We start from the raw sequence: 25,238 nt of genomic DNA on the forward strand, positions 1-25,238 counted from the left end.
CCTGGTTGTGGTCCTTGAAAGAGGACCAATCTACCAAGACACAGTCTCATTCAATAGGAGCAGTACAGACATGAGCTGGGATTGAAGGAGGTCCAGCTAGAGGCACTGTAAATACTGGGCAGTCGAAGCAAATGCTTCCAATGAGCCCTGCGTCTCCGAAAGAGAAGTTCTGTGGGAGTGGTCCGCATTAAAAGAGGTTTATCTGAGTTGAATGGGGGCTTAAAAACAATGCTTAATTTGCTTTACAAAATGTCAAATGCACAAACCGTGTTAAGTCTTTAAACTTGGAAATTGCTTAAAACATAAACTCAAGTAGTGGGTGATAACTACAAGGGTTTCAATCTACAGCCGCAGAGACTTTCTTCAGGGATAGAAAGGGCTTGATTACATTGCCTCAGAGAGCATTTGGTATTTATCAAACTCAATGAATAGCATCTATTCTGTGTTTTTTTCCCCCCAAAAAATGGTGATTGACCTACAGATTTTGGTCCTTGCTGCACTAAAATCCAAATGTCTCTTTTTGTACCGGGCCTTTTCCCCCCAGTTAAATTGCACCAGGTTTGACCGGCAAAATTTAATGTGGATTGTGGGCTTTATTGCACCCGTTAATTGTTGAGCCAAATAAAGTCCACATTCTGACCCCTGCGTAAGCAGGAGTTGGCCCTGGGGTAGTACGTTCCTGGCCTAGTCCTAATTGGAGCCAAAGTGGTTAACTGTGACAGTTAGAGGAAGCAAGCGCTTGCTATATGGCAGAGAATTGAACACAGGACACTTTTACCCATTGGGAGAGGGCAACAGAAGTTTGGGTTGGTGGGCAGTGGAGTAATAGATGTTCAGCATACTTTTTCGAGTATATTTAGACTTTTAGCAGACTTACAACAAGGAACCAGCCTGGAATCATCGGAGGGCAAATGAGGATTCTGTAAGATAGAATTTAACTTGTCGGACCAGTGTGTTAAATTTGACGTGTGTATTGAACCTCAGTACTTAATAAAAAGAAGTCTAAACATTGTGCCCGAGTCAAATATTTTTCTGCAAGTGAGACTTGAGCCATAATTTCTTTGAGTAAGTATCTCCCACTCCTGGAACGAGCTTTGTGAGTTAGGTTCTTTGATCACAAATATGCAAATCAGTGTTTGTGTAGCGTTAAAGGTAGTGTAAGTACAAATATTCTTAGAAATAAAGCAAGTGGTTTCTTTGCTTACGGATCTGGATAAAGGCAGATAATTTATCAGAAGTATGTTTACAATAGAAATGTGGTGTCACAGAATGCAGCACTCTCAACGTCAAGGCATCAAATTGAGTGCAGCCATGGATGAGTGGTGCTAGGTGACTGTGAGAAGTTGGCCTGATGTATGATGTCACTAGTTCTAGTGTACACCTTATATCAGTCCAAACAACCCTTATGGTGATTGGTTGTAAAGTCAACCTTATAGACCAGCTATCCTAGGGTAGCATGGACAAGAGCAGTCTTAGGCTAAACTCTGAATGGCATGTGAAGCCAGCTGTGATACCATATATAATCCCTTGAATACCAAATGAAAGGACACCACAACAGATATATATATATATAAAATAAAGTGTATTTATTCTAGTCAAACCCTCAGCACTCTTTATGAGATTCGAGGTAAGTACAACACAGTCTTATTTAAGCATACATTAAGTCACACAGGTAAGTAATATAGTTAGGCCCTAGGGGCCACGCAAACCATATACTAAAGAAGTGGTATAAGGACCACTGTCACGGAAATAGAATAGGCCTAGGGAATCGCTGGGGCTACACTACACTACCAACAGTTAGGAAGTGGGAGGCCCACGGGATTCAGGTGCAGAGTGGAAACACTCACGCGTAATGCGTATAATCGATAGAAACAGTACAGTTCTGAAATAAGCAGTTTTAGGACACTTCTGGAGCAACTAGAAAGTCGAGACTCGGAAACTAGACCCTAGGATAGTCACTACCCTCGTGAGCACCGAAGTACCCAAGTTACCTAGCCCACAGGCTGCGGGTGCATAGGTGTGAACTTGCGTCTGGTTTCGTCGTGGACTTCTATGGATGCCTGAAGGAAAGTTGCTGACAGGCAGTCAGTGCAGAGTGTCCGGTGGATCCCAAGGCCGGGATCAAGAAGGAAGGGTACCTGCAAGCAGAAGGGACAGAGTCAAGGTCACTAGCCAGTGACCGCGTGGAACCAGGAAGGAACCAGGCGATGTCGTGAAGATTGCAGGTGGAAGGGTGAAGCTTGTCGCAGCAGCCACGGGTACCAGGAGACGTCGAGGACGACCAGGACCAGGAGGCGAGCTGTCCCACGGATGCTCTTGCTGTCAGCGGCGTCGAACTAGGACTCAGCAAGCCTTGGCAAGCGGAACCCACGAAGAACGGAGGACTTGCTTCTGGTGCAGACCAGGAAGGTCTGGGGTGCTTCTCTTTTGTAAAGAAGCGGGAGCCAGTCTGGAGGAGCCAAACCAGCAGTGAAGATTTAAAGGTGTGTCGTCGCAAAGGCCGCTAGCCAACGGGCAAGCAACCGGACAGACGCGGCAAGCAGGAAAATGCAGAAGGGCCCCAGGCAGGACTCGTGGAGTGTGGGGGGCTGATCTTCGGTGCAGATGGTGCTTGGGGTTGGGGCTTCTCAATCCCCGGTGCACAACTTCGAGGGTACCTCAGAAGCTGCGCTGGAAGATACTCGCCACTTTTCCCAGGTAGCCGGTCCCACGTCTCTCGTCGCCTCCGCGGATCTCAGCTCGGCTGTGGATGTGGATCAGGGTCGGAGAAGTCTGGAAGTCAAGGCTCTGGTCGGGCTCTGCAGTCGGTCCCTCGTAGAACTTCAGCAAAGCAAAGGGTAAGTCTCTTGATGGTGCCTGTTTGCACAGGGTAGCCACTCCTTGGCCAAAAGGGAGATTCTTCAGTCTTCTTCTTTCGTCGAAGGTCCAGAGTTTCTGTTCAAGTTGCAGGTTCAGGATAATCTAATCTCTTGGGGCCCAGCTACCACTCTTATACTAATCTGGGGGGCTGGGTTGCCTGCTAGGTCACGCCTTATGGGTGGGACCTGGGAGGGGGGTGGTTACACCCCCTTCCCTTTGTCCAGTTTCACGCCAGGACTGGGGCTGGTGTGCCCCAGCACCGGTTTGAACTGGACTATGCATGGGACACCTTGTGTGCCCCAGGCAGTGTCTCGTTTCATTTATCCCTCCCTGCCCCAATACACTAAGGCCTGTCTGGGGTGGTGCTCGCACCTCCCAAGGCAGGAAACCTATTGTCCAAGCCTCCCTTGCCGGGATCACTCCCAGCAGCAGGAGGTCAGACTTGCGTCGTGGCAGCAGCATCCATTTTGTGATGCTGGGGCTCTGGTTAACTTTTTAACCGGGTAAATAGGTTTCAACATGTCTTCTCCCTCTAGAAGGGAGGGATAATATCCTCATCCCCAGAAATGGGATGGGGGTATTATTCCAAAGTGTTAGACACCTTACACAACATGTTTTGATAAAGCCAAACCATAGTTACCATAACCGTTTAAGATTATAAGGCACTTTAAGAGTATATGGTAGGCTATATCATAGAACAGCTATAAGGACATGGTTCCGAAAGCTGCAGACAGGCTCGGCTCATGCTAGAGCACCATCTTACATGTTACCAAGCACTCTGCCTCCAGGATTGTTAAGGCCTGCCATAGGAGTGGCTGATAGGTACACATGTGTCTATATATAAGATAGGCATAGGAATACTACACCTAAGCAAGGGGTGATTACACGACCTTGCCCCAGCTAAGGGATCAGCCAGTTGTGTCATAATGGAAGGCCAGGCCAGGGGTGGCATAATACATGCTGCAGCCCCTGGTAGGCCTAGGATACACCTATGCCCTGGGTACCTAAGGTACACTGTACAGGGGCCAATAAGGTGATCCTATCCAAATGGGTTATGCACCTAAAGTACATAGTATCAATTTAAAGAGAGAACAGCAGGCTGTGGGTCTGATTAGCAGGCCCACAGCCACATCTAAGTCGAAAACCAGTAAAGCAAAAGCAAAAGTGGGGGTGAACATAGAAAGCAGACCCTACTCTCCTACAGTGACCAAATCTGAAAAGTTTGGTGTTTTTAAAGATTTAGAAAGAAATTATGTTACATTTATTCCCCATTCTCAAGGGATTGGCAGCATGGACTGTTGAGATTAACTCAGTTCCCTCCCATGGAACTCCAGAAGCACAGAAAATCAATACAATTTGATACGTTTTGTTATTTATAGTTTGCAAAGACATCAAGCATATTCTGTAATTCAGACATTTACCTATTCTCAGCTGATACAAGATGCCACGTGCAAAAGCAAATTCTGAGATTTTGAGCAGCAGGACCTGCAAACAAAAAGCACTGCTGATGGGAAAACCTTTTTTCAGAGTATTGATAAAGCACAGTAATACTAACCATATGACATGCCTCACAGAAACATAATAGAGAACATTAGGTGGAACAACTAACGTACTTCCAACAGATCATGGCTGCACTTGTTAGTTGGCTTTTGTGTCATCTCAAGTGGATTTTTGTCAGTTCTATGTCTCTCATCCAAGACAGTGTGTTCATATCACATTCAACATTAGATACTGGACTGCAGATTTTTGCTCTGTCCTTGAGATGTTAGTATAACATGTTCCTCCTTTCTCTCTTGTGCTTCAGTCCAAAGATCTTCCAGAAGACCAAATGTAGCATCTGCAGCAGCGCACTGGAGCTGCCTTCCGTGCACTTCCTATGTGGTCACTCCTTCCACCAGCACTGTTTTGAGAGCTACTCCGAGACGGACAGTGAATGCCCCACCTGCATGCAGGAGAATCGCAAAGTGCTGGAAATGATACGGGCACAGGAGCAGCGCAAAGATCTTCTTAACCAGTTCCAGCGGCAGGTGAGGTCACAGAACAGCTCCTTTATGCAAAACATTACTTGCCTGTAACAACCAGCATGCTGCGTATAGTGCTGTAGATTCATACGCTGTGCACCCTCTGGGGATCTAGCGTTGGGCTAGGACCATTATAAGCTGTGGTTCTTCAAGAAAAGAGTTTTCAGTTTCAAGGTGTCTGATATTCCCTCCCCTGAAGCCCACAATGCACCAGCACTTAGTCCTCACCTTGAATTCTGTTTCCCCCCAAGGATAAGTATTTGTGTGTAGAAAGTGAAGCATTATGTTTGTGCTTGCATGTATTTCCTTGTGCTTCCGGGTAGGTGGATAGGGCGCATGAGAATCCGCAGCGTAAGAGACTGAAAACCAATTTTTACAAATAAGTAAAATTTATTGTTTTCATGATGTGTAAGTCGCCCAGTGTGCATAGCCTTGATTAAAATATCCAACTCATAATGTAGTAGCTTGTAAGCACAAGTGGCAGAGGTGTGCAGCAAGGTTTCAAGTATAGTTTTCCTGACTTAATCTTTTGGTCGAGTGCGGTGGCCACACAGTAGCATTTAACGAATGTCTAGTTAGAAGTCCAGTCAGCATCTTGTATATGTCTGCTAGTGGAATATTACCCACGATGCCATTGTGGCACTTGTCGTACAAGTGGAAGGTGCACCTGGTATGTCGTGTAATGTGCATTTAGCTTTGGCGTAACATATCTGTATCCACCTCGCTATGCTTGCCTTTAAAATGAGACGGACAAGATAAGGGGTACAAAAGCAACAAGTTATTTTGTTTTTCTATTAGAGCAAGTATGGTAGGTGTCGTACAGGATAGCATTCTAGAAATCTAGTGCCCATAATGCTTTTTGCACTAGTGATTGAGGCGGATGGGAAAAAAGAAGGCAATTCTATTGACTGGCTATCATGGTTATCCTGAAACAGCATTACAACTTCTGGAAAAAAACAAGGGTGATTGTGCAGTACAGTTGTCTTGTGGGCCTGTAGAAAGGGTTCCTTGACTGATAAAGCTTGAAGTTCAGTTACTCTTCTAGGAGACATTATGGGCACAAGAAAATGTACCTTACAAGATGGGAGCTGCAGTGCACATGAGTGTAGTGACTAAAAGGGTGTCCCGATAAATTGGGTGATGACAATGAGAGAGAGGAATAGGGGCAGCCTAGGTGGCATTATTCTGTTAAGCCCTTCCAGAAATGCTTTATACACATGGTTTGAAAAATGACTAATGTTCTGTATTTTGCAGTTATTCAGCAGTTCCTGCCAAATATACTCATATGGAACTGTAGGCCAGCCTACGCTTTTGTTAGTGTAAAAGATAACATGCTGTGTTTTTGCTGTTAAGGGCTCCATTTGGTGATTGGCTTTGACAAAATGTGTCCATTCCAATGTATCCCAAGCATGACTAGTAGGATTTCTAGCTTTATACATTTTCATACATTCCTCTGGTAACTTCAAATACCCAAATTCTGAGATTTCAGACGCCAAATCGTACAATTGTGCGAATTGTGGTTGGAAATCAGTAAAAGCCCCTGATGTTTGCTGATTTGATCTGGATGGAGGAGTCTTTTTTCGTGAGAATGAATGGATATCTCTAAAAGTAGAGAGTATTGGAGTAACGAGCCTCCGCAGAGCCAGTTCCCAATTGTGTTTTATGAGACCTGTTGCCTCAAAATCCCTTTGACAACTCTACCTCATTAAAGAGTCTCTCATTACATCATCTTCCTGTTAGCTGATGAGAAAATATTCTCCCATTTTATCACTCTGTGGGAAATGATCACAATAGACTGCAAGGTGTGATCCAGCTGATCCGCCAGGGCTATCTGATAGGGACATCGAGCCACAAATTCCTTATCTTAGATTTATCCCCGGGCGCCAGATTGGATTCATACATTTTTGTACAGCAGAGGGCATCTATTGACTCCGTAGCGCCGTCGTCCTCCGGATGTGACGTCGACGGAGTCCATATAAGCCCTCCCCTGACGTCAGTTTCTTCTTTCCTGTGCTTACAACGCGGATTAGATCAGCAGTTCTTTAGGCCGTTTTTTGCCCTACCTCGACGATTTCGTCAAACAGAACAGTGTGTCTTTTATATGTCTTCACGGTTCAAGCCTTGTGGGTCCTGTGGTTGACAAATGTCTGCCACGGACCCTCACTCTATTTGTATGTAGTGCTTAGGTGAGCACCGTGACTCAAAGGCGTGCAACTCATGTCGACTGAAGGTGTTGAAGGAACATCTAATGAAGCTTTCAGCGGCACGGTTGTCACAGTCTTCCAGGACGTCCTATCAGCCTCTGCTCCCTTCGCCCTCCAAGGACCGGCCGCAGGAGTCGTTCCCGTGGTAGTCCCTCTCCATCGATGTCGAAAGGTAAGATAAGCAGGCGTTTGAAGTCGCGGCGTCTACGGACTTCGCAGCAGAAGGCTCACTCCCTATCTTCAGCTGAAGACTCGATGCACGAGTCTACCCTGCGCCTTCCAGCCTACCCAGGAGCTGGGGCGACTCTGACCCATATGAAAGAATATTACAACTCTCCATAGTTTCTTTGGGTCTTCACCTTACCCTGGAGAACCCTTGGGCCCCAAGGTGGTGCACAAGACCGTGACTGTGTCCACACCAGCGGGTTTGCCCTCAGCATCAGTCCGGTTGCCAGATTCTAAATCCGTTTCAGAATCAGTTCACAGTTCACAGCCCTTCGGGGCTACCACTTTCGGCACTGGGGTCTGGTCTTCCGGCAACGGCATCGAGGTCAGGCCTGCTGACTTCAATGTCTGCACCGGTAAACTCTCCACCTTATTTCCCCTCCGACGTTGCCTCATCGGCGTCAGATGCAGCATAGGTGGAGCCGCCGGTTTCTGAAGTCCTTCCTCCTGTTTTTCCTGCTGAGGAACATGGTGGGGGTGATGAAGAGGGTTCTGAGTTTTCAAGTCCTATGGAGTCTAGTTGGTTGATTGACTTAGTGGTTGTTAGTGGTTTGAAGTCTTCCCTAGCCTCTGGTCTCCTGTCACCTCCTGGTTTGACTACAGAGGTGGTCTCTTCTCTGGAAGATATGCGAAGATGAGTTTTTGCAGTTCTGGAAGTAACGCTTCCCTTGGTGGAATTGGCAACAGATCTGTTACTTGGAGTCCTGTATCGGGGTCAATTAGTGATAGAGCCGATGCTTCCTTATAGTGAGGCACTTTTTGATATTCTGTTGGGGGCTTGTGCTAAGCTCGTACAGGGACTCCTGTGGATTGATCACAATAGACTGCAAGGTGTGATCCAGCTGATCCGCCAGGGCTATCTGATAGGGACATCGAGCCACAAATTCCTTATCTTAGATTTATCCCCGGGCGCCAGATTGGATTCATACATTTTTGTACAGCAGAGGGCATCTATTGACTCCATAGCGCCGTCGTCCTCCGGATGTGACGTCGACGGAGTCCATATAAGCCCTCCCCTGACGTCAGTTTCTTCTTTCCTGTGCTTACAACGCGGATTAGATCAGCAGTTCTTTAGGCCGTTTTTTGCCCTACCTCGACGATTTCGTCAAACAGAACAGTGTGTCTTTTATATGTCTTCACGGTTCAAGCCTTGTGGGTCCTGTGGTTGACAAATGTCTGCCACGGACCCTCACTCTATTTGTATGTAGTGCTTAGGTGAGCACCGTGACTCAAAGGCGTGCAACTCATGTCGACTGAAGGTGTTGAAGGAACATCTAATGAAGCTTTCAGCGGCACGGTTGTCACAGTCTTCCAGGACGTCCTATCAGCCTCTGCTCCCTTCGCCCTCCAAGGACCGGCCGCAGGAGTCGTTCCCGTGGTAGTCCCTCTCCATCGATGTCGAAAGGTAAGATAAGCAGGCGTTTGAAGTCGCGGCGTCTACGGACTTCGCAGCAGAAGGCTCACTCCCTATCTTCAGCTGAAGACTCGATGCACGAGTCTACCCTGCGCCTTCCAGCCTACCCAGGAGCTGGGGCGACTCTGACCCATATGAAAGAATATTACAACTCTCCATAGTTTCTTTGGGTCTTCACCTTACCCTGGAGAACCCTTGGGCCCCAAGGTGGTGCACAAGACCGTGACTGTGTCCACACCAGCGGGTTTGCCCTCAGCATCAGTCCGGTTGCCAGATTCTAAATCCGTTTCAGAATCAGTTCACAGTTCACAGCCCTTCGGGGCTACCACTTTCGGCACTGGGGTCTGGTCTTCCGGCAACGGCATCGAGGTCAGGCCTGCTGACTTCAATGTCTGCACCGGTAAACTCTCCACCTTATTTCCCCTCCGACGTTGCCTCATCGGCGTCAGATGCAGCATAGGTGGAGCCGCCGGTTTCTGAAGTCCTTCCTCCTGTTTTTCCTGCTGAGGAACATGGTGGGGGTGATGAAGAGGGTTCTGAGTTTTCAAGTCCTATGGAGTCTAGTTGGTTGATTGACTTAGTGGTTGTTAGTGGTTTGAAGTCTTCCCTAGCCTCTGGTCTCCTGTCACCTCCTGGTTTGACTACAGAGGTGGTCTCTTCTCTGGAAGATATGCGAAGATGAGTTTTTGCAGTTCTGGAAGTAACGCTTCCCTTGGTGGAATTGGCAACAGATCTGTTACTTGGAGTCCTGTATCGGGGTCAATTAGTGATAGAGCCGATGCTTCCTTATAGTGAGGCACTTTTTGATATTCTGTTGGGGGCTTGTGCTAAGCTCGTACAGGGACTCCTGTGGATTGCACTGTTCCTTACAGACACCGCCTGGCCCCCGGAGATCCAACGTGTCTCCTTAGGCATCCGACACATCATAGTTTTGAGGTTCAGACTGCCTTGGCTGCCCAAAATATTGATACATTCCATGCTTTCTCCCCAGAAAGAGAGGCCAGGAAATTAGATACCTGTGGCAGGCATATGTGTCCTTGGATGCTTCTCCCATGCATTATGGGATTCGTTGGAGTGCTTGCTGCCCTCCCTTTTGGAAGAGACACAGAACGTTCTTTTCCAGTTTAGTAGAGGACAGGCAACTGGCGGCTAAACAGATTATACACTGTGGTATGGACACCACTGATTTTGTAGGTCAGGCTATGGCAGTACTCCTTCGTCGTGCTTGGTTGCACTCCTCTGGGTTTTCAGAGGCGGTTCAGGTCACTTTGATTGAAATGCCTTAATGGTGCCTGTCTATTCGGCGCGCATGCTGACTGTGCTTTGCAGAGATTTAGAGATAGTCGGGTGGAGCAGATTCTTAACTCTGCCGACTGCTTTCCTAGTTCTCTTTTAATAGTTTGTTTGGGGACCTCCCGTTTGCATATGAGCCATTCACAGCGTGATGCCCATTGGCTTTTCCTTTCTGACTTCCCTTTACAGGGTGATACCCGGTGAGGTGTTCCTGCTTGCTACATGTACTTTTGTTCTTTTTATTCTGTCAGTGACAGTTTAAGTTTCCAGTTATCTGGGACGTATGTTGTTTTATAACTTCATGTACACCTGTGCTTATGGGTTTCTTGCTCGAACTAGAGTTTCTACCCGAGTACTTATTCTATTGTGGGTATTTTATTTGCATTGTGTGTATGCACTGTGGCTTTGTTCCCTGTTCTACAGGTACTCATCGGTATGCATTGTGGGCATTTTACGATTTTCCTCTGTATGCTTAATACCTCTTATAGGGGTTACTGTACTGTGTTTGAACACAATCTGTTTATGGCATTTGCAGCTCACCAGTGAGATGTTAACTTTTGCAGCGTGAATGCTGTGTATTATTCCGCGGTCTGGTGGTTGGGTCCGGATTCGTAGTCTTTCTTTTGTCTCTTTTTTCTTTTTTTTTGTAGCCCAGGTGGGCGTCGACGTCCCACCATTTGGTGTACCTCTCGTGACGTCGGCATGCTTCCTGCGGAAGTCCCACCTTGGGGCGCCATCTTCAGATTCTTTTTTCATCCGTTGGGTCTGGATCGTCACGAGAAGCTCCAGAGTTTTTTAACGAAGAAAGAAGAGCACGAGTTTCATCGGAAGAAAAGTAAAGGAGACTACAGACGGAAAGAACATCGAGCCGGGACGACGACGAAGGAGGAGAACCTCGAGATCTTCGACGTCCAACGGAGAATGCGCACTCGGGGACACTGAGCGCAGGAATGGACAAAACACCTTTTAAATTCTGCTGTAACTGCCACCACAAGTACGCGCAGAAGGACCAACATCCGGTCTGCAGCCTTTGCCTGCCAGTCGACCACGAGAGCAAAGACTGCAACGCCTGCTCCGCCTTCACACCAAAGACACTCTGGGTGAGAGAGAGGCTGAGGAGAGCCAACTACAACATGGAAGGCAAGGGTAAGGCCCCGTCTCTGTACGACCTGGGCCTCTCCACCGACGATGAAGGCAACGTCGCCGAGGGACCTGATGACTCCACGGTCGCTGAGGCCGATAAGAAGACGTCTGACAAGGTAGGGGAGACGTCGAGCACAAAAACCCCGAAAGGGCCCCGAAAACCAGAGACTGACTATCGAAAAACAGAGTCTTAAGTCCTCGAAAGGAACACCGGCGTCGAAAATTTCGACGACCGCGAGTGGATCCAACGACGAAAGGCCCAGCGGATCCTTCGAGAAGGACTCCCAGGTGCCGAAGGCCGCCGAAAAGCAAAGTTCGTCGAAAAAGACCCACGAGGTTGGTCGTTCGACGACGAAGGACAAGGTCGCGTCGACGCAAGCTCCGTCGAAAAGGCCAGCGCTCGACGCCGAGCACGCCTCCGAAATGGAGAAGAAAAAGAGAAGTCTCGAGGCGGAGATGGAGAGCATCCTTCAAAGGAAGAAGGAGTTCGACGAAAAGATGAAGAAATTTACAATCCCAACGAAACCAACGACGGTTATCAAGGTCGAAGACCAGGACGAGTTCGACGCCGAAGAGCAATCGAAAACTCCCAAAGAGGAAGAAGACCTCTACTATGAGGGAGAAGAAGAAGAGGAGGAACAGCAATCTAACTACGGCTCGGCGCCGTCGACGACGCAAGACCTGGAATGGCAGGATCTCGACGCCGAAAACCCAGAAGAGCCCGTGGAGACTTATCCTTCGAGGCCTTCGCCGCCAGATGATATTGGGGCTTACAACATGGTCGTAAAGAGCGCGGCTGCAGCTTTTGGCGTGAAACTAGAGGAGGAAAAACCCAAAGCGGACTTTTTACTCAAGACACTGCTCCCAATCCGAACTAGGAGCCAGTTCCTCCCTATGCTTCAGAGTGTCATGAACCAGGGGAAGGAGGCGTTCAAGGACCCTGCAACATGCAGATCCATCACACCCAGAACAGAGAAAAAATATAAGCATTCCTCTCCGGACCCTCCATACATCAAGGGATCTGTCACAGCAGACTCCATTATCGCATTTACAGCCAGAAAGAGGGCCAATGTTCCGGCAACCTCAGGGCCACCTCCTGACCAGGAGAGCAGAAGGATGGACCTCACTGGCAGGAAAATAGAAACGCGGCAATGCACTGGCGCATGGCGAATTCCAATGCACTACTGAACGGGCACCAGTACCAACATTGGGACGAAATGGGGGACCTAATCAAGCATCTCCCCGAGCAATACCAACAAAGAGCATCGCATCTGGTGGAAGAGGGGAAGAATATAGCAAATTTATGCCTTAAAACAGCGTTGGACGGGACAGAGACATCAAGCAGACTGATGGCAATAGGAATCACTGAAAGGAAACCGGCCTGGCTCAGAATTTCAGGATTCAAGCAAGAGGTACAGAACAACATCCTGAACACCCCTTTCAACGGAGAAACGCTGTTCGGGGCACCAGTCGATGAGAAACTCACCCAACTCAAAAAAGAGAATGAGACGGCGAGGTCCGTGGGGGCCCTGCAATTCAGAGGGATGAGAAGAGGTACCCCGACACGGAGACCTTACGAAAGGGGAGGAAACCAGCCGGTAGGGGAAACTAACGAGGCCAAAGAAGAAGAGGGGGAGACCAAACCACCTCAAAGTGACTTCGCACGGAGGAGAGTGCTTACCCACAACATCCCTCCAAGGGTAGAGCACAAAGGAACCAACAAAAGAGGGTTACACAAACCATACGCCTACGAGCATGCAACACCGGTGGGCGGCAGACTCAGATTTTTTCCTCCAAGAATAGAGAAAAATAACAACAGACAAATGGATACTCAACATCATACAGTACGGATACTGCATAGAGTTGGAAAAGAGAACCCCAAACAAAAAACCAAAGAGAAGGGAACACTCAGGACAAGAGCTAGCACAACTCGTAGAGGAAGCACTACAGCTACTCCAAAAGGAGGCCATAGAACCAGTACCTTTCAAAGAAAGGAACAAGGGAGTGTACTCAAACTACTTCCTGGTACCAAAGGTGGACGAAACACTAAGACCCATCCTGGATCTACGGTTCCTAAACAAGTATGTAAGGACGCAAAAATTCAAAATGACATCCCTACAAGAATTACTCTCTCAAATGAGAGATGGAGACTTCATGTTCACCGTGGATCTCAAAGATGCCTACCTGCACATCCCAATGAACAGGCAGCACAAGAATCTGTTAAGGTTCACCATCAACAAGGAACACTACCAATTCACAACCTTGGCATTCGGACTAAAGTCTTTTCACCAAATGCCTTGCAGCAGTAGCAGCGTACCTGCGTAGGGAAGGAATTTGCGTGTGTTCGAGGCATGTGGGCTGCTGAATTCATATCTGTGCATAGATCGCCGCCTAGTGTTGGGTACGGATGTTTGCACGTTGTTGTCCTGGAAGAGTCTTCGAAGTATCCTGGGATAGGTGACTCCTCCCCTGGACTACAGTGCGCATGGGCATCCTCTCCATCCTCAGATAGTTTTTTTCCGCCATTGGGTTCGGATGTGCTTATCTTGACTCCAGTTAGGAAAAACGTTTTACAGGCCAAAAGGCCTTTAGTTCGCGTCGGTACTGTTCCCGATCGGTATCGATAGTTATTTGTTACTTTACTAACTTCAGGAACAACTTTTTCGCATCATACCCGACATCGACGATGGAATCGAGGACACCATTCAAGCGGTGCCCTGTATGCAATGCGAAATATCCCCATGTCGACGTCCACCCGGTGTGCAACAAATGCCTTTCACCGGATCACGACGAGTCCACATGTATGGCCTGTGCCCGATTCCGATCCAAGAAGACTCTCCGGAATCGACGAGCAGCGAGACTTGAAGCGCAGCAAACGGCACCGGCCCCGACCAACATCTTCAGCGCCGAGGATGAAGATGTGGAAGACGTGGAGAACCTACCCTCCAGCCCCGCTTCCGAACACGACTCCGGATCGGAAGACGTCGAAGAACGACTCTTTCACAGAGACGAAGCCGACACCGAGGTAGGAGACTACAATGAGGCCTTGGGGGCCGAAGAGAGTAGCTCCGGTGACGAGCAAGGCCTACCCGTACAGACTGAGGATATCCCAGTGTGTCAGTCTATGGCTCCGGTCGAGGGATCGCCTTCGGGCCTTACCCAAGACCTATCCCGCATTTCTTCGGCCCCGCCCTCTGGCCCGGCCTCGGACATTCAGCGGCAGCCATTACCACCAAAAACGGCTGGTTTCCCTTCATCGAAACCGAAACCGAAAGCCGTATCGGTTCAACAGAAACTGAAAGTGACACTGGTCGGATCGAAGCCCACCACACCTTCGACGCCAGCCAAACCCGTCGGCACCGACCGCACCAAACGGGACTTCGGTGCCGAGCTCGCGGCAGCTGACGTCGGCGCCTACACACGGAAAAAGACCATCGGTACCGCCAAACCGCCTCGGCTCCCGGCACCGAAACAATCGGCTCCGGCCACAAAGGTCAAAATGGCTGCTGCGTCTCACACCACTTCAAAAGCAGCACCAAAGGCACAATCATCGACGCCGTCGACAGCTACTACCTCTCCTCGACTCGATGACCCCGTGGCACCGAAGAAGTCCACGCCGGCCTCGACAGAACCAGTCGGCGCCAAGGAACCGTCGGCGTTCCAGATGCGGCAAGTTTCAGCGTCCTTGCAATGCATCAAAGACAAGGCAGCCCTCCAGGACACGTCAAGCTCCGAGCCGAAAAAGGCTCAAAAAGCTTCTCCGGCGCCGGCCAACATCACTTTTGGCCTGCCACCATCCACGGCGCCAAAACTGTTCGAAATCAGGACACGTGTCACCCACACCAGGATCACACCTGCAGAACACTCTCCTACGGAGACGTCACCATCACACATCATCGATGCCGAAACTGGCAGAATGATGCTCCACAAGAGGAGAATAACTTCCGAGCCAGCTTTGGACTCCTACCGGATCCCACTAAAGAAAAAGCTGCCACTGGATTCGGAACCAGTTCTTTACGAACCTCTCCATACCTCTTACCAAGGTCCACAGTCCTTCTCTCCGACACACTCCGAAACCGACGTTTTGGAAGACTACATGTGTGACGACGTCCCCTACCCAGGAGAGATGGACCCTGAAGGCCAACAGGACCCTGACCAAGCTTGGGATGACCCTGTAGACTCGGGCGCGCCTATGGATACACAGGACACGCAGCTATATGGCGCAAAAACGTCTCCCACAGAGGACACTGCCGCATTCAACGCCCTCATTGAACGTGCTGCGGCCAATCATGGTGTGCAACTCCACTCTGACACCATCCAGGATGATTTTCTCATGGATACTTTCGCATCCTCAGAAAGGAATATCAAAACTCTACCCATGTTGAAAGGTGTCCTCAAACCAGCAAAGGACATTTTCAAAGAACCCACCAGGGCAAGAGTAATAAACCCCAGGATCGACAAAAAATATAGGTCGGCGCCTGGGGACCCAACCTATATTAGAGGCCAGTTGCCTCTGGATTCCATAGTAGTCGCGAATGCTCGCAAACGGGCGCACTCGCAGACGACTGGGGATGCTCCTCCCCCGGACAAAGAGTCCAAGGTGCTAGAGACCTCCGGCAAACGGGTTGCAGCCCAAGCAGCTAACATATGGCGTATTGCCAATACTCAGGCGCTCCTAGCTCGCTACGATCGCGCACATTATGACACATTAGAAACCTTACTCCAACATCTCCCTGACCAATACAAAGAGGGAGCAGAGATCCTCATCAGAGAGGGAGAACTCCTCACAAACGCATCCATTAAGTGTGCACTGGATGCCGCAGATACAGCTGCCAGAGCCATAAACACTAGCGTCATGTTACGACGACACGCCTGGTTACGAATCTCCGGATTCAAACCTGAGGTGCAAAATAACATCCTCAACCAGCCGGTCAACCCCGACTACTTATTCGGACCAGAGGTTGACACCACCCTAGAAAAAATAAAAAAGGACACAGACACTGCAAAGTGCATGGGGGCTCTCCAAACGCAGACCTTTCGGAGTGGCTCCTTTCGTCGCCCCGGCAATAGAGGAGCAGGTAGAGGACAGGGGTCACAGCAAACCTACAACAAGGGCAACACCCAAAGTACCTACGATAAAAACACACGGGGTGGATATCGTGGTTCAAGCACAAAAGGCAGAGGACGCGGATACGGCAATACCAGATCCTCTCCCAAGAACAAACAGTGACGCCCTCTCCCTTCCTCCCGACCACATAACACCTGTCGGGGGAAGGCTACAAAGGTTCCTGTCCACGTGGAACTCCATCACCACGGACAGGTGGGTCAAAGATATTGTCAAACACGGTTACTGCCTAGAATTAACCTCCACTCCACCCACAATACCGCCAAAACACCGTCCTATGTCCTCAGAGCACTTAGCGCTAATACAGCAGTGTAGGAAGGTGGATATCTGACTATGGTTACCCCCAACTTTTTGCCTAGTGTCTAGCTGGTTTTTCGACTTAGTTGGCCTGAGATCCTGCCATTCAGGGTCTCAGGCTGTCTGCTCTCTCTTTAAAATGGACTCCATGTACCCTAGGTACATAACCAATTGGTAAGGATCACCTTATTGGACCCTGTACAGTGTACCCTAGGTACCCAGGGCATAGGTGTACCCTAGGCCTCCCAGGGGCTGCAGCATGTATTATGCCACCCCTGGTCTGGCCTTCCAATCAGACACAACTGGCTGATCACTCAGCTGGGGCAAGGTCGTGTAATCACCCCTTGCTTAGATATAGTATGCCTATATCTACCCTTATATATAGACACATGTGTACCTATCAGTCACTCCTATGGCAGGCCTTAACAATCCTGGAGGCAGAGTGCTTGGTAACATGTGAGATGGTGCTCTAGCATGAGCTGAGCCTGTCTGCAGCTTTCGGAACCATGTCCTTATAGCTGTTCTATGATATAGCCTACCATATACTCTTAAAGTGCCTTATAATCTTAAACGGTTATGGTAACTATGGTTTGGCTTTATCAAAACATGTCGTGTAAGGTGTCTAACACTTTGAAATAATACCCCCATACCATTTCTGGTGATGAGGATATTATTCCTCCCTTCTAGAGGGAGAGACATGTTAAAATCCTACTTTGCTGTTTATCTCTAACCAAAGCCTCAGCATCACAAAATGGATGCTGCTGCCACAGACACAAGTCTGACCTCCTGCTGCTGGGAGTGATCCCAGCCAGGGAGGCCTGGACAATAGGTTTCCTGCTTGGGGAGGTGCAGCCTTTAGTGTATTGGGGCAGGGTGGGCTGAAAGGAATGAGACATGCCTGGGGCACACAAGGTGTTCCTTGCATAGTCCAGTTCAAACCGGCGCTGGGGCACTCCAGCCCCAGCTCTGGCGCAAAACTAGACAAAGGGAAGTGGGTGTAACCACCCCCTCCCAGGTCCCACCCATAAGGCGTGACCTAGCAGGTATCCCAGCCCCCCAGATTAGTATAAGAGTGGGAGTTGGGCCTCAAGACTAGAGATTATCCTGAACCTGCAAAACTGAACAGAAACTCTGGACCTTCGACATTCGACGAAAGAAGAAGACTGAAGAATCTCCCTTGTAGCCAAGGAGTGGCTACCCTGTGCAAACAGGCACCATCAAGAGACTACCCTTTGCTTTGCCCACGTTCTACGAGGAACCGACTGCAGAGCCTGACCAGAGCCTTGACTTCCAGACTTCTCCGACCCTGATCCACATCTACAGCAGAGCTGAGATCCGTGGAGGCGACGAGCGACGTGGGACCGGCTACCTGGAAAAAGTGGCTAGTAACTTAAAGCGCAGCTTCTGAGGTACCCTCGAAGTTGTGCACCGGGGATTGAGAAGCCCCAACCCCAAGCACCATCTGCACCGAAGATCAGCCCCCCACACTCCACGAGTCCTGCGTGGGGCCCTTCAGCATTTTCCTGCTTGCCGCGTCTGTCCGGTTGCTTGCCCGCTGGCTAGTGGCCTTTGTGACGACGCACCCTGAAATCTTCTGCGCTGGTTTGGCTCCTCCAGACTGGCTCCCGCTTCTCTGCAAAGAAGAAGCACCCCAGACCTTCCTGGTCTGCACCAGAAGCAAGTCCTTCGTTCTTCGTGGGTTCCGCTTGCCAAGGCTTGGTGAGTCCTAGTCCAACTTCGACGCCGCCGACAGCAAGAGCCTTCGTGGGACAGCTCGCCTCCTGGTCCTGGTCGTCTTCGACGCTTCCTGGTCCTCCTGGCTGCAGCGACAAGCTTCACCTTCACCTGCAATCTTCACGACATCGCCTGGTTCCTTCCTGGTTCCACGTGGTCACTGGCTAGTGACCTTGACTCTGTCCCTTCTGCTTGCAGGTTTCTTCTCTTCTTGATCCCAGCCTTGGGATCCACCGGACACTCTTCACTGACTGCCTGTCAGCATCTTTCTTCAGGCATCCATAGGAGTCGACGACGAAAACGACGCATCTTCACCCCTATGCACCCGCAGCCTGTGGGCTAGGTAACTTGGGTACTCCGGTGCTCATCAGGATAGTGACTATCCTAGTGTCTAGTTTTCAAGTCTCAACTTCCTAGCTACTCCGGAAGTGTCCTAAATCTACAGTTTTCTAAACTGTACTATTGCTATTGACTTTTACGCATTCCGCGTGAGTGTTTCCACTCTGCACACGAATCCCGTGGGCCTCCCACTTCCTAACTAACGCTAGTGTAGTGTAGCCCCAGCGATTCCCTAGGCCTAGGCCTATTCTATTTCCGTGACAGTGGTTCTTATACCACTTACTTAGTATATGGTTTGCGTGGCCCCTAGGGCCTAACTGTATTACTTACCTGTGTGACTTAATGTATGCTTAAATAAGACTGTGTTGTACTTACCTCTAAACTCATAAAGAGTGCTGAGGGTTTGACTAGAATAAATACACTTTATTTTATATATATATATGTTGTGGTGTCCTTTCATTTGGTATTCAAGGGATTATATATGGTATCACAGCTGGCTTCACATGCCATTCAGAGTTTAGCCTAAGACTGCTCTTGTCCATGCTACCACTAGGATAGCTGGTCTATAAGGTTGACTTTACAACCAATCACCATAAGGGTATTTGGACTGATATAAGGTGTACACTAGAACTAGTGACATCATACATCAGGCCAACTTCTCACATTGGTGAGCAGCGGTTGGGATCTGAGCTTGCTGTTGTAATACCATTGTAATCTTGAGATACTAAATTGAAAGATCACACAGATATTGTCTAGGTACATATAACATAGATTATAATACTTAAGTCCTACTGGACTTTGTAGTTGTAGGTTGAAGGGAATAACACACCCTGACTACAACTACTAGAGAGGTTTAGTAGATACAACTAGTGTAGGTAGGTGCACACACCACACCCTCACTAGATCATGTCTCTGAGAGGAGATCAAGTAGATGCTCTCTCAGGAGGATCAGGTCTGCAAAAGACCCCCTCTAGATATGATACCTTAACATTCCAGGAGATGAGACACTTGTGTACCTCCAGAGGAATAAAACAGGGTGCAAACCCTACCCTCCTTCAGTTAAGACAACTCCTAGAGGAGTATGACATTCTTAGGGCATCTCAGGCAGGTACCCTAGGTACAGAGGAGGGTCTACCCACCACAGAGGAGTCAGAGGAGACTTCAGATGAAGAGGTAGACAGCCAGGGCCAAGTAGGAAGACTTAGCCAGGCTAACCTAAGCTTACATGGGAGTTTGCATGGGGTCCCCCCTTACAGACCCCCAAGTAGGCTTACACAGAGAAGCAGGAGGGACAGATCCCCTTCAAGGGAATCCATCCACTCCCATGTCTCTAACATCTCTAATGCTTCCTCTCACAGGGGAATGACTTCCCCTGAGAGAAAGGAGCATGAAGCCAGAATGAGGGAAGCTAATCTGAGGATTCAGAGGGAAGAACTTGCCCTTGCCAAAGAGAAGCTTGCTCTGGCTAGAGAACAAAAGTTAAGTGGGTTAGAACCCACTGGTGGCAGCAACATTCCTAGAGATAGGGATAGGTCTTATGACCATAGAAACCTAAGCAAGATAGTCCCCCCATATCAGAATGGGGATGACATCCACAAATGGATGACTGCTTTGGAGAGGGCCTGCAAAGTACAGCAGGTTCCCCAGAGTCAGTGGGCAGCTATCTTGTGGCTCTCCTTTTCTGACAAAGGTAGAGACAAGCTCCTCACAGTCAGTGATGAGGATGCAAACAATTACAAAGTCCTGAACAGTGCTCTGATAGATGGGTTTGGCTTAACCACTGAGCAATATAGGTTGTTGTTCAGAGACACCCAGAAGACACAGACACAGGACTGGTCTGATTTTGTGGATTGTGCCACTAAGGCTTTGGAAGGTTGGTTAAATGGCAGCAAGGTGCAGGACTATACAGGATTGTACAACTTGATTATGAGGGAGCAGATCCTTAGTAATTGTCAGAACCAGCTTCTCCATCAACACCTGGTAGACTCAGATTTGACCTCTCCCCAAGAATTGGGAAAGAGGGCAGATAAATGGGTCAGGACCAGGATTAGGCCTAAAAATCAGGCTGGTGACCAAAAGAAAGATACCACCAAGCCTCAAGAGAAGGGTGGGGATAAAACAAAAGAGAAATCTTCCTCAGGGCCCCAAAACTCCACACAGGGTGGTGGGTCCCAAGCTCCCTCCTCTACCACAGTTAAAAAGCCCTACTGCCATGAGTGTAAAACTCCTGGGCATTGGAAAACTGACAGCAGTTGCCCAAGGGCTAAAAACAAAACTGTTCCTCCAACTACTCCTGTCACACCTCCTATTACTGTCAGCAGTAATCCCCCAGGTGGTGGGAGTGCCCCCCAAAATTTGGTTGGGTTTTCTTGGGGAACACAGGGGGATCCTGGCTTAGCCAATTCCCCTACAGCAGCTACTCTTGTCTGTGATGGTGGCATGGGGTTTGCCAACTTCACTGCCTGTCCCAACACTTTGGGTAGGTACAGACAGGAACCCTACATCAATGGTAGAAAAGCTGAGGCCTACAGAGACACTGGAGCTAGCATCACTATGGTGGCCCATAGGCTAGTTCCCTCTGAGCAGCTTTTGCCTGGTTTCTCATACCAGGTAACTAACATTGATGGCAAACAGAACAGTCATCCCATGGCAGAGGTATGTCTCAGCTGGGGAGGGGTCACTGGCCCTAAAAGGGTGGCAGTGTCTCCAACCTTGCCTGTGGACTGCTTACTGGGGAATGACTTAGAACTCTCAGCTTGGGCTGGAGTTGAACAAGACACCCATTTTAAAATGGTAGGCCTTTCACAAAAGGGTAGTGGGTTTGTGCCAGTCACAACCCCTGTCCAAGTAGATTTCCTCCCTGAAAAGGTTGGAAGGGCAGTGGTAGCCACAGCCCAGGCAAAGACAGACTTCCCTGTAGAGATTGGCAGAGCTGTGACAGTCACAGCTCAAACACAAACTGAGTGCCTTCCTGAAAAGGTTGGCAAGGCTGTAATGGTCTCAGCCCATACTCAGACTGACATAGGTGTAGTGAAGCCTGAAACTATGGATCACTCCACACAAACAGAGAGTAGTGGGGAGGAAGAAAAGTCTCCCTCTCCCCAGACATTAGGAAAAGGTCAGCCTCCTCAGGGATCTGACCTCACCCCTTGTGAAGGAACTGCCCCAGAGGTAGCCAGGCCTGGCCTGGCAGAGCCTCTGATGTCAGTGGCCCCTTCCAAGGTGGGACCCAGTCTGGTGCAGGTAGCCTGCCTCTCTCTACCCTGCCTCAGTCAGCCCAGGGCTGCAGAGGTCAGGGAGGCCAGTGGACCCCAAGAGGGCCCCTGTCCACAAGAACCCCCCCATCAAAAGAATGAGGATTGCCTGGCTAGTAGCCCTAGCCAGGTGATGGGTAAAAACATTCCTGAGGGATCCCCTTTACAGGTAGTTAGGGACCTCCCCCAGAGGGATTCTGTTGGGCACAGGCAAACATGGGACCTTAGGGCCCCAAACCTGACCTGTCCCTCCAGTAAGCCCACACAAGGGACCCAGCCTCCAGCTTTAGGTAGCCAGAGGCTGACCCTGAGAGCACAGTGCAACTCAGTGAAAGAAAGAAAGGCATCCAGGGTGGAGGATGATTGGAGGAAGCTGAGGCCTCACTTTGAGGACACTCACTTCAGTACTCCATCTCAACACCAGCCTTTTACTTTGCAAAGACACACCCAAGGTAGAGATTCCCTATGGTGGAGACCCTATGATACCTTTAGGATGAGGGATTGCTTGGTGGACCATGAGACAGGGGGTAACCATGCCAGTGCTGGTTCTTCCTTATATGGCCACTTTGGCAATAGAGGCTTACCTTGTCAAGGCCAGCCTTATCTCCTTTCGTTTGGGGGGGGGGGTTGTGTAGGAAGGTGGATATCTGACTATGGTTACCCCCAACTGTTTGCCTAGTGTCTAGCTGGTTTTTCGACTTAGTTGGCCTGAGATCCTGCCATTCAGGGTCTCAGGCTGTCTGATCTCTCTTTAAAATGGACTCCATGTACCCTAGGTACATAACCAATTGGTAAGGATCACCTTATTGGACCCTGTACAGTGTACCCTAGGTACCCAGGGCATAGGTGTACCCTAGGCCTCCCAGGGGCTGCAGCATGTATTATGCCACCCCTGGTCTGGCCTTCCAATCAGACACAACTGGCTGATCACTCAGCTGGGGCAAGGTCGTGTAATCACCCCTTGCTTAGATATAGTATGCCTATATCTACCCTTATATATAGACACATGTGTACCTATCAGTCACTCCTATGGCAGGCCTTAACAATCCTGGAGGCAGAGTGCTTGGTAACATGTGAGATGGTGCTCTAGCATGAGCTGAGCCTGTCTGCAGCTTTCGGAACCATGTCCTTATAGCTGTTCTATGATATAGCCTACCATATACTCTTAAAGTGCCTTATAATCTTAAACGGTTATGGTAACTATGGTTTGGCTTTATCAAAACATGTCGTGTAAGGTGTCTAACACTTTGAAATAATACCCCCATACCATTTCTGGTGATGAGGATATTATTCCTCCCTTCTAGAGGGAGAGACATGTTAAAATCCTACTTTGCTGTTTATCTCTAACCAAAGCCTCAGCATCACAAAATGGATGCTGTTGCCACAGACACAAGTCTGACCTCCTGCTGCTGGGAGTGATCCCAGCCAGGGAGGCCTGGACAATAGGTTTCCTGCTTGGGGAGGTGCTAGCACCTCCCCAGACAGCCTTTAGTGTATTGGGGCAGGGTGGGCTGAAAGGAATGAGACATGCCTGGGGCACACAAGGTGTTCCTTGCATAGTCCAGTTCAAACCGGCGCTGGGGCACTCCAGCCCCAGCTCTGGCGCAAAACTGGACAAAGGGAAGTGGGTGTAACCACCCCCTCCCAGGTCCCACCCATAAGGCGTGACCTAGCAGGTATCCCAGCCCCCCAGATTAGTATAAGAGTGGGAGTTGGGCCTCAAGACTAGAGATTATCCTGAACCTGCAAAACTGAACAGAAACTCTGGACCTTCGACATTCGACGAAAGAAGAAGACTGAAGAATCTCCCTTGTAGCCAAGGAATGGCTACCCTGTGCAAACAGGCACCATCAAGAGACTACCCTTTGCTTTGCCCACGTTCTACGAGGAACCGACTGCAGAGCCTGACCAGAGCCTTGACTTCCAGACTTCTCCGACCCTGATCCACATCTACAGCAGAGCTGAGATCCGTGGAGGCGACGAGCGACGTGGGACCGGCTACCTGGAAAAAGTGGCTAGTAACTTAAAGCGCAGCTTCTGAGGTACCCTCGAAGTTGTGCACCGGGGATTGAGAAGCCCCAACCCCAAGCACCATCTGCACCGAAGATCAGCCCCCCACACTCCACGAGTCCTGCGTGGGGCCCTTCAGCATTTTCCTGCTTGCCGCGTCTGTCCGGTTGCTTGACCGCTGGCTAGTGGCCTTTGTGACGACGCACCCTGGAATCTTCTGCGCTGGTTTGGCTCCTCCAGACTGGCTCCCGCTTCTCTGCAAAGAAGAAGCACCCCAGACCTTCCTGGTCTGCACCAGAAGCAAGTCCTTCGTTCTTCGTGGGTTCCGCTTGCCAAGGCTTGGTGAGTCCTAGTCCAACTTCGACGCCGCCGACAGCAAGAGCCTTCGTGGGACAGCTCGCCTCCTGGTCCTGGTCGTCTTCGACGCTTCCTGGTCCTCCTGGCTGCAGCGACAAGCTTCACCTTCACCTGCAATCTTCACGACATCGCCTGGTTCCTTCCTGGTTCCACGTGGTCACTGGCTAGTGACCTTGACTCTGTCCCTTCTGCTTGCAGGTTTCTTCTCTTCTTGATCCCAACCTTGGGATCCACCGGACACTCTTCACTGACTGCCTGTCAGCATCTTTCTTCAGGCATCCATAGGAGTCGACGACGAAAACGACGCATCTTCACCCCTATGCACCCGCAGCCTGTGGGCTAGGTAACTTGGGTACTCCGGTGCTCATCAGGATAGTGACTATCCTAGTGTCTAGTTTTCAAGTCTCAACTTCCTAGCTACTCCGGAAGTGTCCTAAATCTACCGTTTTCTAAACTGTACTATTGCTATTGACTTTTATGCATTACGCGTGAGTGTTTCCACTCTGCACACGAATCCCGTGGGCCTCCCACTTCCTAACTAACGCTAGTGTAGTGTAGCCCCAGCGATTCCCTAGGCCTAGGCCTATTCTATTTCCGTGACCGTGGTTCTTATACCACTTACTTAGTATATGGTTTGCGTGGCCCCTAGGGCCTAACTGTATTACTTACCTGTGTAACTTAATGTATGCTTAAATAAGACTGTGTTGTACTTGCCTCTAAACTCATAAAGAGTGCTGAGGGTTTGACTAGAATAAATACACTTTATTTTATATATATATCTGTTGTGGTGTCCTTTCATTTGGTATTCAAGGGATTATATATGGTATCACAGCTGGCTTCACATGCCATTCAGAGTTTAGCCTAAGACTGCTCTTGTCCATGCTACCACTAGGATAGCTGGTCTATAAGGTTGACTTTACAACCAATCACCATAAGGGTATTTGGACTGATATAAGGTGTACA

General features: G+C 49.4%; 1 protein-coding gene across 1 annotated transcript in view; it reads left to right on the forward strand.

The window, feature by feature from the left end:
* The window catches only part of VPS11 (VPS11 core subunit of CORVET and HOPS complexes), a 177,217-nt gene that overhangs the window by 76,205 nt on the left and 75,774 nt on the right, over window positions 1–25,238 (forward strand). Inside the window, exon 15 of the mRNA XM_085645898.1 lies at window positions 4,664–4,886. Within this exon, the coding sequence (XP_085502024.1) occupies window positions 4,664–4,886 (223 nt within the window). The remainder of the gene's footprint in view (window positions 1–4,663; window positions 4,887–25,238) is intronic.

Source organism: Triturus cristatus, chromosome 3_1 (genome assembly GCF_964204655.1).
Source record: "Triturus cristatus chromosome 3_1, aTriCri1.1, whole genome shotgun sequence".
Classification (NCBI taxonomy): domain Eukaryota; kingdom Metazoa; phylum Chordata; class Amphibia; order Caudata; family Salamandridae; genus Triturus; species Triturus cristatus.